The following is an 18,521-nucleotide window of genomic DNA, read 5'->3' as shown; positions in this document are numbered from 1 at the left end:
TACCCCATCTCTCTCCCTGTGGGCTGTTCTTGGCTGGTTGTACCACTTATCAAAGAACATAGCTCCCATCAGAGGACTCTCTCCATATAGCTGTTTCTGTCTTTGGGTTTTGGTTTAGGAGTAGTAATGGTTCCCCAATATTACTGCACCCTAGGTACTGTATCATCCCTGGTAGTTGGCTTAAACACTGCCTATGTCTTTGTAAATGGCCTAATATGAGAGTGCTGTTTGTACTTGGATCTTCAATGATATAGATAGTATTTATGACAGCAACAAAGAATTTACCTAGGGGGGCACCTAGGGGGCTCAGTCGGTTAAGCAACTGACTTCGGCTCAGGTCACAATCTCATGGTTAGTGGTTCGAGCCCCACGTCGGGCTCTGTGCTGACAGCTAGCTCAGATCCTGGAGCCTGTCTTCGGATTCTGTGTCTCCCTCTCTCTCTCTCTCTCTCTCTCTCTCTCTCTCTCTCTCTCTCTCAGAATTTAACTAGGAATAAAGAGTCAAAAGAACTTTATAGAAAAAATTCTAAAGCTTAAATAAAGGACATTTTAAAACAGCTATTGAGATGTGCCATATACATGGATGGGAGGACATAGCATCATGCAGACATTGTTGTTTTTTCTCCAAATTGATCCATAGATTCAAATAAATTCTAATGAAATTCCCAACCCTTACTTTCATGGGTTGGCAAGGGAAATCTACATTTATATGGAAGAACAGAGGGCAAATAATAGCCAAGAAAAATTTGAGGAACAATAAATCAGTCAAAGTAGTGTTACTATATACTTCTACAAGGTAGTATTACTATATACATGTAGTAATTAAAACTGAAATTGGTGTATTGCAGATCAATAGGGAAATATAATGGTACTGGAACAATGGTTATTCATATGCACAAAGAATAATAAAATTATACACCTATCTCACATTATACAGAATATATAAGTCCCAGATGAATTATAGTTGGAACATAAAAAGCTTTATGGTCTCACATTATTAAAAGTATTTAAATATGGCCAAAACCCCACATTAGATCTAAAGGAAATAATTAATGAATTTTACTATTTTGGATTTTAAATTTCTGTTCATTAAAATCCATTTCAGAGAAAGTAAAAATATATGCCATAGCTTGGGGAAAACAAAGTAGATGTACACATAATAGAATGCAGTAATCTCACAAACGTAGAGTTAAAAGTGATTTAGGAAGTGTGGCTCAGTCTTCTTAAACATGGAAAATAATATCACATCTTTAGAGGTATTAAAAGTATAAAGCTATGTGCGGGAATGATAAATCTAAATAAAGAACAGTGTGGTCTCAAGGCAGAGAGATGAGACCAGAATATGTACTCTGGTTCACAAAAATAGCTTCCACAGTTTTTCTTAGGTCATTTTTAAAAAATAGAAACATGGATGTTCATATTATTCCCTATACCTTTATATTGGAGATATTACCAATGCAAGTAGACATGTCACAAAAGTAGAAACTAGACACCATAAAACAAAGTTTAATAAACCAAAATTTGTGGAATTTAATTTTTAAAATTTTAACCATGTATGTAAACTATAATATTTAAGGAAAAAAATAGGAAAATATTAGCATTGTTGAAATGAATAGGCACTAAAAAGTGAAATACTTCCTTATTAATTGGAGATCAAAACAGACTTTTTTTTTTATGGAAAATTAACCAGGATGTTTTTCTATTAATAGTTCAATGTTGACCCAAGATAAAGGCAATGCAGCAGGAAAGAAAAGTAAGAAAAACATAATGGAATTAAATGAAGTCGGTGTGGACACAGCTAGAGTCTCTGATCACAAATGTCCTTGAGGACTTCAGAAACTGGTAAGGAATTTCACAAAACCACTCTATCATTTTACAAAATTCTGGTAGAGTGCCTGCTAAAGTTCTGAATATAGAAAAAAAGCACATTGGCTATTTTTTAAATGGAAAAGAATGGCCTTGGTATTATAATATGTCTATCAGGTCAAATTCCTTGCCCACAAAGCTATTGAAACTTTTGTGAAAGCATTAATTGGCAAATCTTAAAAAATAACGTTGGACTTCAATTCAACATGAGTTGGTGAAGATTAAAATCTGTCAGTTGAATCTAATTTTCTTCTGTGATGGGTCTGTTAAAGGGCAGCGACAGTGTAATTAATTGCTTGAGGCTCAGAAACCCAATTAATCTCTAAGTTGACTTTTATTTCATAGAATGTTAGTGCTATGAAGAGGCCTCAAGGATTATCTAGCCCACCCTCTTCATTTTATAGAAAAGGAAACAGATGTCAAGGAGGTTAAATAACTTGTTCAAGGTCAAAGATACTGTCTTTATTTGCCAGTGCATCCTGTAAATAGGTTCTATAATGCATCCTTTAAACTTTTATGAGTTTCTTTGCATTGGATCATGAAATATTATTTGAACACTGGTTTTTAAAATTTTATAGCTTTCATAAACTACCTGGGAACTCATTTCATGACTGTCTTCTTGCAAATGTTTCTATGCCTTTATAAGTTTTTAAAAATTGAAGCCTGTTCCATAATGATTATGCAGTAAAACGGGGTGGGTGGTGAGGGCAGGCTCCTTGTCTGCGCCCTCAACAGGAGAACCCTGGAGACAGAGGGCCAGCCCTACATGGACTTGTGGAAAACCAGTGTGGCGGTATGAGTGACATCTAATCCTGGTAGTGCTTTGCAGGCCATGCCCTCTCTGAAGGAACCGTATGCCTGATTCCAAGATGTAAGTGGATAAAATGGGCATGCAGGGTACTTTTAGAGAATATGTCAGCAGAATAACAATGATAACAAAGATGACATATGAGAAGATTAGAGGAAATGAGACAGCCACTATAAATGTGGGATGCATCTAGCACTCCATGTGTCAACGTAGCAGCCATGGAAGTGCTCTGCTCAAATCTCTTTAAGGGAACCTGCTTCAAGGAAAGCAGTTGCCCGAGAACTTCCCACTGATGCACATCAGGATCTGCTGCAGCATTTGTGCTGAGGCCAGACTCTACCAAAGCTGCTCCCAGCCAATGCCTGAGCATGACCAGGGGGTTAGAGCCAGGACTTTTGGCCCAACATGGGACATCTCTCATGGGAAGGCTTTGCTTGGAGACTCCCTACTGCCTGGTAGAGACTTCATCCATTGTGTGGCAGTTGGGGGCTCTGCCTCTTTTCCTCTCTCATTTTATGGGTGTCAGAATCAGTTCTGGAGGCTCTCCATGCCTTCGTTGTCTTCTCCCTCCTCCTTTCTCCTTTATAGACCTTTCCCAAAATAAACCTCTTGATCAGCCAGTTTGGTCTTGACAACTGTATCACAGAAGACCCTAGCTGATGCAGAGTATAGCAGTTGCCCTGATTGATGTCAAGGAGGAATTTAAAAATTACTTGAGAAAAAAATTAGGATCCTGCTTTGTGGAGGGATGGGTTGATAGCAATAGTTTCTGTTCGGTTGTTGTAGTTAAAATTAAGACAGTTCCTTAACTGTGCTCCTTCATGATGGCATGGTCTTAAATATATATATGGTAGTAAAATTTACTTCTGGGAGAGGAAGGAGGGAGAGAAAATCCATGTTTCATAGATTCTAAGATATATTTTCTTTTTTCATTTTAGTTTTTCTGAAATTGGGATGGGTCTTAAAATAGATGATGTGCTGCAGTTAAATTGGAGGTGTTTCTTCCTTTACCGATGGATAAAATAATTGGGCATCCTACCATTGATGGTGTCATAGATTGATTCAGTAAGAAACATCAGCTCAATTCAGGTCACAAGATGCTAGGTACTATTATAGGTTCTAAAGGTCTGAGGGGCTGAATTAGCCTTTGTCAATTATTATTTGGCTATTTGTTAGATATATCAACTAGGAAAGGAAAGGAAAACCTAAGCAACAGAATTATATAATGGACAGATATACTGTGGATAAAAAGTGTTACGGGTATGTTACTATATAAATAACTAGAAACCAAAGGAGGCATGAAAATAAAGATTTAGAGGGGCACCTGGGTGGCTCAATGGATTAACCGTCTGACTTTGGCTTAGGTCATGATCTTGCCGTTCATGGGTTCAAGCCCCACATAGGGCTTTGTGCTGACAGCTCATAGCCTCGAGCCCGCTTTGGATTCTGTCTCCCTCTCTCTCTGCCCCTCCCCTGCTCATGCTCTGTCTATTGTGCCCTCACCCCACCCCCATCTCTCTCTGTCTCAAAAATAAACAAACAGGAGCGCCTGGGTATCATTTGGTTAAGCATCTGACTTCGGCTCAGGTCATGATCTCATGGTTTGTGGGTTTAAGCCCTGCGTCAGGCTCTGTGCTGACATCCAGCTCAGAGTCTGGACCCTGTTTCAGATTCTGTATCTCCCTCTCTCTCTGACCCTCCCTTGCTCAAGCTGTCTCTCTCTCTCAGAAATAAATAAAACTTTAAAAATTAAAAAAAAAACATTAAAAAAAGTCACAGGACACAAGAATATTTACTCTTGTCACTTCTGACTCTATTCACTCTTTTTTCTTTTTTACTATTTTTACAACTGATGTTTCCTTATAGGCCAGAGCTGTCTTATCTAAATTGGATTCCTTGGCACTGACTGCTTCCAAAGTTAGGATTGAAACCATTGTTTCCTTTCTCTCTCCATGTAGCCTTCATTCATGGGTCAGTTTCTCCCAGTAGTCCCCATATTTCCAAAATTCTCCATGTTTCCAAAATCCTAGGAAAGAATAAGTGGGGAATCACTTTGATATACTACTCCATAATCATTGGAAGGATTGGTAAAGTTTGGGAAAAATACATAATGTTTGATTCAGAGATTGTTTGAAGAAAATGATTTTGTATGGAATGATGCCCTAGACATTGTGGAAAACATTCCATAAAATAAGAAATTTGCTGTAATTCTGAAGTTCAGAGCAACTCCCTGAGATTCAGTAGTTTTTAATTTTTTTTACCTTGACCCAAAGTAAGAAACACAGTTTACATCATGATCCAATATAGGCTCTCTTTCTTGATTTCTTAGCTTGTTTTCTTACCTTATTCGTTATCCACAATTGAAAAAAAAAATGATTTTATAAAAAAGAATAAGCTGGTGAGATAGACTCGGCACAAAACTCTGTCCCATTACTAGCCCCGTCCATGAACTTGGCAAATTGGTTCTACTGAATCTTGTTTTCCTCATATGTAAAACAAACTAATTTGTCCTGATGATTACAGACAGTTATATATGAAGTGACTGGTATATAGTAGACACTCAATTAGGTATAACGTAGCAGGAAAATGCTTTCTAAATGGTTTGCACTGCATTTCCTTTTACACTTTATCATCTATTCTCTCAAGGCAAGGATGTTACAGAATTTTTGGGCCATTCTGGTCTGTTAGCTCTATCAGTTCATTGATACAGCCGCTCGCTCTCTCTCCCTCTCCTTTCCCCCTCTCCTCCCTTTTTCCCAGTCTCATTCTGCCCACAGCCCCCCAATTCCTTTCTGTTTTCTGGCAATGGGCCAAGCAGGGCTAGATCTCAGGATAATATAAACAGCTTTGCACCATACTCCTTTGCCTTGCTTCAAGTGCTCACAGTCAGTTTGGGTTCTTTGGCTCTCCCCTCTCAGGTAGCTGCCTTCTTCGTCTGCCATTCCTTTTGAAGGATTATTGTGTCCCTCTTTCTCTCCAGAAACTTAGAGTTGGTGCTCAGGTTCTCCGTGCACAGTTATTCTTTCCTATGATGTTGCTCAGGTTCTCTGCAAATCCCCTCTCCTAGGCCTGCCCCTCTGACCCTCCAGACATATTCACATATTTCTAGGTACATAGCTGATGTGCTATTATTTATTTCATCATTTCCTTATCATTGCATATTTGGACTACATGACAGAATGCACAAAAATGGACAAGTGAGGCAATCATCTAGATGAAGGTAATAATTTTTTTCAACTACATGTTATTTCATTTTATTTTTTAAGTAATCTCTGCACCAAACATCGGACTTGAACACATGACCTTAAGATCAAGAGTCATAGGCTCTACCAACTGAGCCAGCCAGGCACCCTGAACTACATGGTATTGTAAATAAAAGTAGCTTTTAAAAAAATACTCAGATAAAATTTTATTCACATCCACAAAGTACAAGCATTCTTTCTTTGTGGTGTTCACCACCCTTGGAAATGTACCTATAACATCTATAGTTACTTTTTAGTGTTCCCGTGGAATTTACCAAGTCAGCAATTTCCTATTTCCTATAGATTTGGTGAGGATGCAAGAGCGAGGATGAAAGTAAAAGAGCAGTGAAGGAAGGGACCCACTAATCTAGGTTTAAATGGGACAGCAAATAAGCCCATATAAATGTGTCTCCCCTCCCCCACAAACAATTATTTAGCTCTTGATCCCATCATCACCTAGTCAATATGATTCCCAGATTATGGTGGATAAAACATCCAGAAACAGATTTTATTGTCTTAATGAAACAATCACATTCAACATATGGACACTGGCTTATTCTGAATCAACCAGAAATAGTGGCTTCCTAACTGCCTATCACAGAGAGACAAAGTAAGAAAGAAAGTTATATACAATGAAACCATTAAATGCAGATTTGCCACAAGGCAAGATGGTAATGCTTGAACATTATGAAGTGCGAAAACTGCACAAACACATTATATTTTAAACACTTCATCTATTTAACAAACTATGTACACTCTTCAGCTAAATAAGATGAATTGAGATTCAAGAGGCAGCACCGTACTGGCAAATCTCGTCCTAAAGGCATCCATTAATATAAATCAACAGTAGCAATTTGGTTTGATCATTTATTTGCGAGAATCATTAAGGTTTATTAGCATAATTATTCCCTGTGGGATTTCATGTCAAGGAAATGAAAAATGGCATTATCAATATTTAAAAGATAAGTGTGTAATGTTCAGAGTACTTAAACAGTCATCTGCAGGTGGTGTCCAGCTGCAGCAAATTAGATTAGATTTGGGCATTTTTCTGAATGAAAGAAAAATTGCTTTGTTTTAATTGCTTCATTTTATAAAGCAATACAATTTTGTAAATAATTTCTACTATATAGTTAAACTTACAGTGTATACCTACTAGCATGCCTTATTTCAGATCAGGCACTATGTTATGTTCAGCCTTCTTATGTTGTAACTGTTGGGAAATGTTAATCATAAAATCCATCATTTATTGTTAGGAAAAGCTATTTCCCTTCCTTACTCTAGACCTTTAGTCTAGACCTGTGGGTGAAAAGCTATATTCCAAGGGGAAATGAACCAGAAAATTTCTGCTTAATGCTGGGAGGGCATAAATCCTTCCTCAACAATGAAATAGCATTTATGATAATTTATCATGAAAAATAATCTTTAAATGTAATAATTGTTTTTTTAAAAAGGCATACAATGGAGTATTATTTTGTGATAAAAATAAACGAGCTATCAAGCCACAAAAAGACATGGAGGAGTCTTAAATTCATATTACTAAGTGAAAAAAATCAGTCTGAAAAGGCTACAGACTGTGATTTCAACTGTATGACATCCTGGAAAAGAAAAAAAACCTTACAGAGGCAATACAAAGATTAGTGGTTTCCAGAGACTTGGGGGGAGGGAGGTAGGGATGAATAGGTGGACCACAGGGGATTTTTTGAGCAATGTAACTATTCTGCATGATACTGTAATGGTGAATACATGACATTATTCATTTGTCAAAACCCATAGACCTTTAAAATAGAGTGAACCTTAATGTCAACTATAGACTTTAGTTAATGTATCACTATTGGTTGATCAGTTATAATAAGTGTACCACACTAATGTCTGATGCTAATGATAGTAGAAACTGTGAGTATGGAGGGAGGAGAGGACATATTGGAACTCTCGGTAGCCTATCAATTTTTCTATAAGTCTAAAACTGCTCTAAAAAACAAAGTCTATTAATTTAAAAAATTAGGCTATTTTTTTCAGGTAAAACTAGCAATCATTGCAACTTATTAAACTTTAATTTATAAATAAAAAAATTATTTTTTTAATATTTATTTATTTTTAAGAGAGACAGAGAGTGAGCAGGGGAGGGGCAGAGAGAGGGAGATACAGAATCCAAAGCAGGCTCCAGGCTCAGAGCTGACAGCATAGAGCCTGATGCAGTGCTTGAACCCACAAGCCGTAAGATCATGACATGAGTTTGAAGTTGGACGCTTAAACGCCTGACCCATCCAGGCATCCTGAATTTGTCTTTAATTTAGATGAACATTCAGACCAAAAATCTTTTTCTCTGACAGATTCCCTATTAAATTTCATAAATTATTGTAGAATCTTTCTACAATACCCATGTGTTGCCTGGAAACAAGAAGCTATAACTAAAATTCCCTTTAAAACCAATGGTCCTTAGTTAGAGAAGCAAAACCACAAATGAAAAGCACATATATTTGCTACAATACTTTGTAATACTACATGACATTTTGCTATTAGGTATTACTAAATTCTATTCTCTTAAACCTATTATACCTTGAACCTGTCCTCCTCATTTACCCTCGTTACAGGGAGCCTAACCTTTTAGGGAAGTGGTTATATCAAGAAATCAGCAGCAGGTTGTCTGCTTTGCCACACTCCAGGTCAATTTACACAGAACACCAAGAGAGAAGGCTTGTGCCTTCTGTTCCCCTCAGACAATACTGCCAATGAGCAGAGCAGGAGAGATAATATTGATATGCAACCGTGTGATCAATAGCCCAAGGACAGAGAGAGGAGCAAAAGATTTGCAGCTCCCAGAAATTCTTTCACAGCTCTAGTTAGTCTTTTTTTTTTTTTTTAATAAATATTTTTATTTATTTCTAGGAGAGAGAGAGAGAGAAAGACAGCGTGAGCAGGGGAGGGTCAGAGAGAGAGGGAGTCACAGACTGAAACAGGCCTCAGGCTCTGAGCTGGCAGTCAGCACAGAGCCCGACGCTGGGCTCGAACCCACGAACCGCGAGATCATGACCCAAGCGAAAGTCGGACGCTTAACCGACTAAGCCACCCAGGCGCCCCTCTAGTTAGTCTTTTTACTCATGCTATGGATTCTTTTCCTTATAGTCTCGGTCTTTGCCACATATATACCTTTCTTAAACTCCTTAGCAGAATTTGCTTTAACATGAACGTTGCATGGTTTTAGCTTGTTTATGTGTGGCCCTACCTTTCATCACTGTTTTCTTCATTAGTGCACATTGTTCTTATTATAATGTCATTACTTTAAGGTAGGGGTCTCTTTGCCAGGGCAACATGGAATGCAGTGTGGGTCCTTTTAGACTGAGAACTTGAATTCTACTTGTTCAGAATCCTGTTGGTTTTTCAGCACCCCCAACTCTTGTGATTAAAAGCATTCCAGCCATTCCTTAAAATTCTTTTGTCTCTCATCTCATAATTTCCAGTCATCTATATGGTTTCACCTTAGTTTATTTCTACTGACTAAATGCAAAGATTTTCTGTCCTCCTACACAGTAGATTCTCCATCTGAATTATCCTTGTGAACATCCTAACACTCAAATTACTGCAGCCTAAATATACTGTCAGTCCTTCAGTGTATATTTACTAAGCTATGCCATGTTCGGGGCTCTGTGCTAGCCACATCTGGTAAATTTAGACAGTAATGCATTCAGACTATTGCTTACCACGTGTGGTGTTCTGAAATGCTAATTGCATGTTTAAAGGGGCAAATGGAATTGATATATTTAGCTGCCTAACTAAACAGATAATCTATGTATTGATGAGTGAAATACTTTGCGTATTTGATTAATGAAGTAGTCTTTAAGTTACAAATGTTTCCTTGCAAAAACTAATATATTGGTGTGATTCAGAAGTTCCTTGTACATGAGAGAGCTTATATTTAGTTACCAAGTAACTAATGTTTAATGATCAGATTTGTACCCTGTTAATATTTTTAAGACATTTGTATTTATTGATCTATGAGCATTTCAGGTAAATAATTGATGTAAATCTATCTATGCAACCAAAAAGATGTGTTATTTAGTTGCCGAGAAGTCAACTGGATTGTGTTAGACAGATAAGGGAAATGAAGAAATCATAATGTACTTAGACTTTAGTGAAGTCTTTTTGTAAAATTCTCCCAGTAAATTCTTATAGAAGGGTATACAAATATTGGTAGCATGTTAGTAAAATTGGTTCATTGGTAACTAGTTAGATGATCATACTCAAAGTTTGCTGATTTAGTTCCCCTCAAAAAGATACTCTAGAAGTGTATGTTAGGGCTCCATGTTCTTACAGCCTTGTCTACATTTTTATCCTTGAAGTATTTGAAAATACAAAAGGCATGCTTTTTCAATTTGTAAATGGCATGACTCTGGGAGTTATTAAACATATTACATGGATATTTTGGGAATCAAAAACAAGAATCAAAAGTTGTGACCTAGACTCTGAGAGCACAGAAATTATAGGAAGGGAACTGGTTAGTAGCTTCTAGAAGATAAGGGAGAGAAGAAAATGTGAGAAGGGAAATCAGAGGTTTTCTACTCTGCCTATTAATCTTGAAAATCAAATATTGATTTTAAAAGGTAATGAATGCTATAAAAAGCTTCATTTCTCTTAATCATTTTCTCCCATGAGATTGGACAGAGATGGTGGTTTGTATCAGTTAGGAATTGCATTTGGCTAATAATAATAATAAGAATCCTGGTTGAAGAAGAAGACAGAGGCTTAGACAAATGAGAATTTATTTTTCTTTCATACAGCATTAGGCCGTCCAAGCTGATGTGGTAGCTCTGTGGTCAGAAAGAACCAAAACTCCTTCTATTTTTCTGTTCTGCCATCGAGAGCATGTATTATCTCATTTGACAAGATGGAAGGTGGGCTTTCAGTCAACACAAGCTCTTATTAAGGGCAGAGTCTCACACATGTAAAGACCTTCTGGCAGGAAGGGGCTCAAAGAAGTCAATTTTGGCTAAAGTTTGAAGAAATCTGAAGAGATAGACATACAGCCTTTATAGGGCAGGTGAAGGGCTTTAGATTTTTCTTAAAAGCAATAAGAAAACAGCCAGTACTTACCATTAAGAGAAGTTTTACCAGTTTATGAGGCCCCTCCCCCCCCCCCACAACTAGTGTGCCAGAACCCACCTAACACCGAGACTGGCCAGGGCAACAGAGAAGCCCCTCCTCCCACTACCTGGCTAGCTTACCTGAGCAACATAGAATAGCAGTCTCCTGCGAGGTGAGGAACCAGAGTGTGGAGAGAGACAAACTCTGACATGCCAGAGTATGCAGAGAGACCAGTTCTGTCATGCTAGAATCATAGGGAAGGCCTTATGCTAAAGATGAACCAGGAACATTGAGAGAAGCCTTCTGGAAAAGTAGCCTCCAACATAAGTAAAAGATAATGTTAGAGAAATTTGAAGATAGTGGTGTACTGAAGTCACATAACCATAGCAACACAAAGTTCAAATCCAGCTCAACTCCTGACTACACAGGCTCAATCTCCCATACTGATGTTGTAGCAGGAGAATAGTATGCTTGTTTCCAGGCCTAATTATGATTTACCACAGTCTCTACTGCCTTACATGTGACGTCTGGTATTCAACCCAAAATTATGCCCACCAAAACTCAAGGGACAACATTGCAAAAAGTGTATCAAGATGAACCTATCAATAGAACAAAATTCATATGTGGCCCAAATGGTGAAACTCAGAAAATTTCAAATACCATGATTAATATATTAAAACCCTAATAGAAAAGGTAGACAATATACCTGAAAAGTTTGGGTAATTTTAGCTGAGAATATGGAAACTATAAGAGTTAAATGGAAATGTTAGATAAAAATAAAGCAAATGAACTTTGACATGCTCAACAAAAGACAACGTAGCTGAGGAAGAGTTAGCGAATTTGAAGATATATTAATAAAAATTACCCAAACTGAAAGATAGAAAAAGATTGGAGAAAACAAAAAACAGAGCACTTGAGAGTTGTGAAGCAATATCAAACAATCTAACAGATGTATTGTGGATTTATGAAATTAAAAATAAAATGTATGGTAACAGCACAACATAGGAGATGGAAGAATTGAAATTATACTGTTCTAAGGTTTAGACACAACAACTGAGGTAGAATTATAGTGTTTGAAAAAATATATATATAGTAAAGCTTAGGGTAGTCACTAAAATTAAAGAGTTAAAAATAACAAGTCAATAGTGAAAATAAAATGAAATCACAAATAATCAAAAGGAAGACCAAAAGAAGAGAAAATAAAAAATATGTGCAATATTTTAAAATTAGTATAATTGTATATTTTAATCCATACACCTCAATAATAATATGTATATGGCACAAACCTAGCAATTAAAAGATGGAGATTTTCTTAAAATTTTCTTGAATTCCACGAGTGAAATAATATGGTATTTGTCTTTATCTGACTGACTTCATTCAGTTTCACCCATATTGCAGCAAATGGCAAGATTTCATTCATTTTATGGACGAGTAATATTCCATTGTATACATATACACCACCTCTTCATTATCCATTCATCTATGGATGGATACTTGTGTAGCTTCTATATCTTGGCTATTGTAAATAATTTGTAAGAAGCATAGGGGTGTATATATCTTTCCAAATTAGTGTTTTAATGGGGGGTAAATATCCAGTAGTAGAATTACTGGATCATATGCTAACTCTGTCTTCAATTATTTTGAGTAAACTCCATACTGTTTTCCACAATAGCTGTACCAATTTGCATTTCCACCGATAGTGTACAAAGGTTCCTTTTCTTTCACATCTTTGACAATACATGTTATTTCTTGTGTTTTTGATTTTAGCGTTCTGACAGGTATAAAGTGATATCTCGTTGCAGTTTTGATTTTCATTTCCCTGATGATTAGCGATGGAACAAAACAAATGAACAAAGAAAAAAAAGAAAAAATCAGACTCTGAATCCAGAGAACAAACTGGTGGTTGCCAGAGAGGAAGTGGGTGAGGGGCTGGGTGAACTAGATAAAGGGGATTAAGAGTACATTTATCTTGATGAGTATTGAGAAATGTATAGAATTGTTGGTTCACTATATTTTACAGCTGAAACTAGTATAATACTACATGTTAATTATACTTAAATTTTAAAAGACAGAGATTATTAGATTGAATAAGAAAATAATGCTCAATGATATGTATCTGTATGAAAGCCATTTTAAATGTGAGTATACAGATAAATTAGTCAGAAAAGTAAAAACAGAGAAATATATGCCATGTAAACATTAGTTAAAAGAAACCTGAGGTGGCTACACTAATGGCAACTAAACTTCAGGAAAAGAATATTACCAGGGTGCCTAGGTGGCTCAGTCAGTTAAGTGTCCAACTCTTCATTTCAGCTCAGATCACAATCTCACAGTTTGTGAGTTTGAGACCTACATCAGGCCCTGTGCTAGTAGCACAGAGCCCATTTGGATTCTTTTTCTCCCTCCCTCCCTCTCTGCCTCTCCCCTGTTCATGCTTGCGCTCTCTCTCTCTGTCTCTCTCTCAAAATAAATAAACATTAAATATTTTTTAAAAAAAGAACAAAGAATATTACCAGGGAAAAAGAAGTGTGTTTGAAATGTTAATGTCAAAATGTTATCAGGACATATGAATCCTAAAGATACAATACATCTAACAACAGTACTTTAAAAGACATGCAGCAAAGAACTAAAAAGAGAAATAAGCAAATCCACAATTATACTTGATGGCCTCGGTACTTCTCATAGTAAATGATAAAATAAAAATACTGTAAGGACATGGAATTTCCTTGGCATTGGAATGAAAGGCATTCTCAACCAACTTGACCTTTGTGATCTTTATAGGATACCTCACCCGAAGCACCTGAATACATACTCTTTTCAAGGACATGTGAAGCATTCATCAAGACAGACCATATTCTGAATAAAACAAATCTCTACAACTTAAAAGATTTGATTGAAGTCATACAGGTACGTTTTTTGACCATAATGAAATCGACTAGAAATCAATAACAAAAAGATACCTGGAAATGGGAAATATTTGGAATGTTAACAAAGCATGTCTAAATAATTCATGGGTCAAAGAACTAGTCTTTGGTATTTTGAACTGAATGAATGAGAAAGCACGATATATCAAAATCTGTAGGAAGCAGCTAAAGCAAGGCTTAGAGGGAAACTTATATATTTACATTTGAAAAGAAGAATGTTCTTAAATAAAGATTTAAGGTTCCACCTTATGAAGCTATAAAGAGAAGAGCAAATTAAACCCAAAGCAAGCAGGGAAGAAAATAATAATGGTAAGAGCAGCAAACAATGCAATTGGGAAAAAAATAGAGAGAAAAAATTAATGAAGCCAAAAGTTTGCTCTTTGAAAATATAAGTAAATTTGATAAAAATTTAAATGATTAAGAGCAATACTTCTTCAAAGTTATTTCTAGGTAAGCTTTTTCCTATGTGCATAACAGTAACATAATTTCAATCATTTGTTCATTTAACAAATACTTATTTATCACCTTTTATATGCCAGGCACTAACCAGTGTTCAAAACAAAATAAAAATTCTTGCTGACAACCCAACCAACAAAATTTTAATTAGAGGCTACTTTATGAGAAGCTATAAATAAGCCATGTTTTTTGTAGAATTCTTGTGAAAGTTGCTAGACAAACAGGATTGAATGCTTTCAAAATGTTTTGCACTGTACACATATGGTCAATTTGACTTTTGTGGTAACTGGGTTCACACGATCTCCCAAAAGACAGAAACCTTGACAAATACCATCCTTTCAACACACACACAAGCACACACATGTCCTCTTCTAATGTAGAAAGCAATTTGATTCTAAGGTGAGGTCACAAGCCCAATAGGACTATCTATTCCTTACATTTTAATTTGGGACGTTTCTATTAGCATGTCTTCAAGCTCACTGATTCTCTCTATAGTTTTGTCCAAGCTACAATAAACCTGTCAAAGGCATTCCTCATCTCTTACAGTGTTTCTTATTTCTAGAATTTTCTTTGGATTCTCTGAGTTTTCCATTTATCTGATTACATCACCCATCTATTCTTGTATGTTGTCCACATTTTCCATCAGATCCTTTAGCATATTAATCATAGTTATATTACTGTTTAATAATCCCCCAGTCTGTTTCATAGCTGAGTCTAGTTCTGATGTTTAATTTGCCTTTCAAACTGAGTTTTTCCTTGTATTTAGCCTTGTTTTTTGTTGAAACTGGCTGTGCTATATTGGATAACAGGAATTGAGGTAAATAGGGCTTTAATATGAGGTTTTTATTACATGGCTAGGAATTAGGCTGTGCTTAATGTTTGCTGCAGCTGTTCATTTTAGAGCCTTCAAATTCCTCTTTTGTTTCTGTCTCCTGTTGTCTTTGTCTTTCCCTAAGAATTCCTTGTTAGTATGTGTTCTTGCAGCACTTTCACCTGTACTCACCTGTTACTATATTGAAGCATTGGTGGTGCAGTAAGAAAGTGTGGGAAGCATTCTGTAATTTTATGATTAAGCCTCTTTAAACCTCTTTGGGTTGTGACCTTCACAAGTGTTTCTTAGCTTCCTCCTTTCTACTTAGGAGAGACTGGCAGGCTGAAGGAAGCTATAGTCAGAGATCTTTTCTTGGTAGGATATAGCTTTGGTACAATCTTTTCTTCTGGAAAGCAGGCCTTTATTAAGAAGAAGCCTCTAGATATATTTGATAATAATGATTAATCTTCTCTGCCTCCTAGAGCCACAGAAGATCTTGGTTTTTCACTAGGGGAACTTGCTGGAGTTCCTCAAAGCAAAACCAATGAAGTGTCAGGTCTTCCAAGACTGCAACCCCCCGGTAGTTTAACTCAACGTTAGTCTGCACTCAGTTTCTAACAATTAATCAAAATTACCATTCACGTATTTGTTTATGGCTTCAGAGGCTCCTGCTCTAGATAAGTATGTCTTGGCTGTTACTCCCTGGATTCACCTCTCCAGATTTCAGGGCTGTAGGTTTCCCTGTGACCTCAGTTCTTTGATAAGTCCAAGAAAAATCATTAGTTTTTAGTTTGTTGAGATTCTTCTGATAGTAAGGATAAGTGATAATTTCCAAGTTTTTATGTTTTGTAGCTAAAACTGGAAGTCCTTTTGGTTATTAATCTTTAATTAATCTTTATTAATCTGTTTTTAAATTCTTCCATTTAAAGTGGACTTTAGTGTGTCAAATAAACCTGATCACAACTGCCATCATCTATCTGCTGGCTCACTGGTACCTGGACCAGTGGAATAAGCTCCGTGTGGCCCATGCATTTTAGTACCATAGTTTACCAACAGCGTCTAGGGGGACGGTGGCCGTGCCTCCCACTGCTAAAGGTGAAGGCAGTCAACTCCTGCAGAACACAGGATGTTCTATGCGTGGAAAGTGACTTTGGCCCCGTGTACTAGATAGGAATTTGCGTATTTCTGTGTAAACAGTTAGCACAGACCTCCCCTTGGCCCCCAAACCCACCCAAATCGCAGAAGTTAGCCGCTTGAGGGAAATCGTGAGCGCCCTAAATGACTACAAAGAGCTCCCGCCTGTGTACGGGATCTGAACTTCCCGCCTGTCTCTTACATCTGGAGAAGTAGTCCCTCCGCCAGCCTTCCAAGAAGCTCAATGCCGATTGGCTCTTCTGTTCCCAATGAGAGACTGCGCCCTGCGCTGGTAGATGGGACCCGCTTTGGCGGCAGTTGCCAGGAAACCGCATAAACATCGAAGAAAGGAGCCGCTGCTTTGGAAGTGGGAGGCGGTGGCCGCTGGAGCCTGAGAGGGGGATTTTCGTCTGCCAAGATGGTACGCCGGTCGGGGGTCTCGAAACTACTTGTTTATCTATTGATTTAATTGTAGTTTAGAGCCAGCTTGCACCTAAAAAGGATTTGAAGTGCCTAATCTGAGAATTAAGTGGGAAACTACAATTTGCCTTCAGAGGCCTCCTGTGCTATTGTTGAAGCAACATCGCGGTGGCTTCCAAGCTTTTCCAAAATTAAGACTGTATTAGATCTGCTCGGTGAACATCTTTTTTCTCCTATTTCTGGAAAATTGGGAAAAGATTAAGAACTTTGAACAAATAAGTGGAGGGGAAGAAAAGTCCAGGAGAGAGTGAATGAATTAAGTAGCAGCGGCCTGACCTGTTAAATCTTTATTAGGAAAATCTGACCAGTTTCTGAACAGCCGAGGGGTAAGGGAGAGGTGTGGAATGGAAGAGGAGGAATTCCCTGTATTGTGGTAATCAGCTAGGTCTATAGAGCTTGACTACGGGTCTTTGAATCCTAGTATTGCTGCATATTTAAGCTGAGGAGTCTTGGGTTAAGTTGCTTTTACTTTTATTCTTCATCTATAAGATGGAGTATAATAAAAGAACTTTATTGATATATCAATATATTTATCTACCACGCGTACTTTTTTAATTTGAATTTAGGAAGGAGGCCAAAGGCCCTTTGTTTATTACCGTTCCCTGTTTTTGTAATGGGAGCTTACATCAGTATACTTTTAAAGTTTATTTATTTTGAGAGCGTGAGAGCACAAGTGGGCCAGGGACAGAGAGAAAGGGAAAAAAAAAAAAAGGAGAGAGAGAATCCTAAATAGGCTCCATGCTTAGCAGGGCTCACTCCCAGGACTGGGAGAGAATGTCTTGAGCCTAAATCAAGCGTGGTACATAACCCTTTGAGCCATCAGGCACCCCACATCAGTATACTTTTAAAAATTAGATTTTGGAATACCAAATTATGCATACTTTTTTTTTTTTCATTATAGGCTTCTGAAAAGAGAGTCCTGAGCTTCAGTGAAAGGCATCAGAAATTAGTAGATGTAAACTACAGCAAGAAATTGCATGTCCAATCACTAAGAAAGATACAGAATCAAGTTATAGACCAAATGGTGCGGAACAAAAACGATGACCTCGTGGAGCGCAGGAGATTCCTTAGATTACTACAGAATGAACAATTTGAGTTGGATATGGAAGAGGCCATTCAAAAGGTACATTTTACTATTCATTCTTACATCATTTTTCCCCCTTCATTTTCTCCTTGGAAATGATGACAACCAATTGCTGATACTGGAATTGAGTAGATAACAGGGTCAGGTAAAGGATGCCTCATTGTGGGTCAGTCCAGTGTAGTGGTAAAGAGCTGGGTTTTTGGAATTAGACTGTATGTCTTTAAATCCTAGTGGTGCTGTATGTAAACTGTGGAACCCTGATTTTACTTTCTTGCCTCATCTATAAATCAGGAATTATAATAGTACCCACTTTGTAGGATTGTTTTAATAATTAATGAGTTAATACATGCAAAGCACTTGGAATAGTACCTGGAACAGAGTAAGACTCAGGTTTTTGTTCTCATTTTTCTCATAAATAGGAAATCCATAATTACTGAGTTTTGCTCATATAAGTAAAATTTGGTTGCATTTCATAAAATTCAAAACAGAAAAATTTTAGATTATCTTTTTTGAATTTACTGAAATTAAACATTTAAACAATGAAATACATTGTTCAGTGGTAGAAAATGGACATGTATGTATTAGATTTGAATTTACTCATATTTTTGATTTTTGAAATACTGACTTGAAGAATTCA

The 18,521-nt window shown here is 37.0% G+C and overlaps 1 protein-coding gene across 1 annotated transcript in view; it reads left to right on the top strand.

The window, feature by feature from the left end:
* Nucleotides 1-16,649: 16,649 nt before the first annotated feature.
* Nucleotides 16,650-18,521, top strand: part of MNS1 (meiosis specific nuclear structural 1) — a 47,593-nt gene continuing 45,721 nt past the window's right edge. The window contains exons 1-2 of the mRNA XM_039230654.1: nt 16,650-16,741; nt 17,702-17,923. Coding sequence (XP_039086585.1) covers nt 16,739-16,741; nt 17,702-17,923 — 225 coding nt within the window. The 5' untranslated portion in view covers nt 16,650-16,738. The remainder of the gene's footprint in view (nt 16,742-17,701; nt 17,924-18,521) is intronic.

The sequence above is a fragment of the Hyaena hyaena genome, unplaced genomic scaffold (genome assembly GCF_003009895.1).
Source record: "Hyaena hyaena isolate Hyena2069 unplaced genomic scaffold, ASM300989v1 scaffold_49, whole genome shotgun sequence".
NCBI lineage: Eukaryota > Metazoa > Chordata > Mammalia > Carnivora > Hyaenidae > Hyaena > Hyaena hyaena.
The sequence above is the reverse complement of the archived record's forward strand: the minus strand, read 5'-3'. Positions and strand labels throughout refer to the sequence as shown.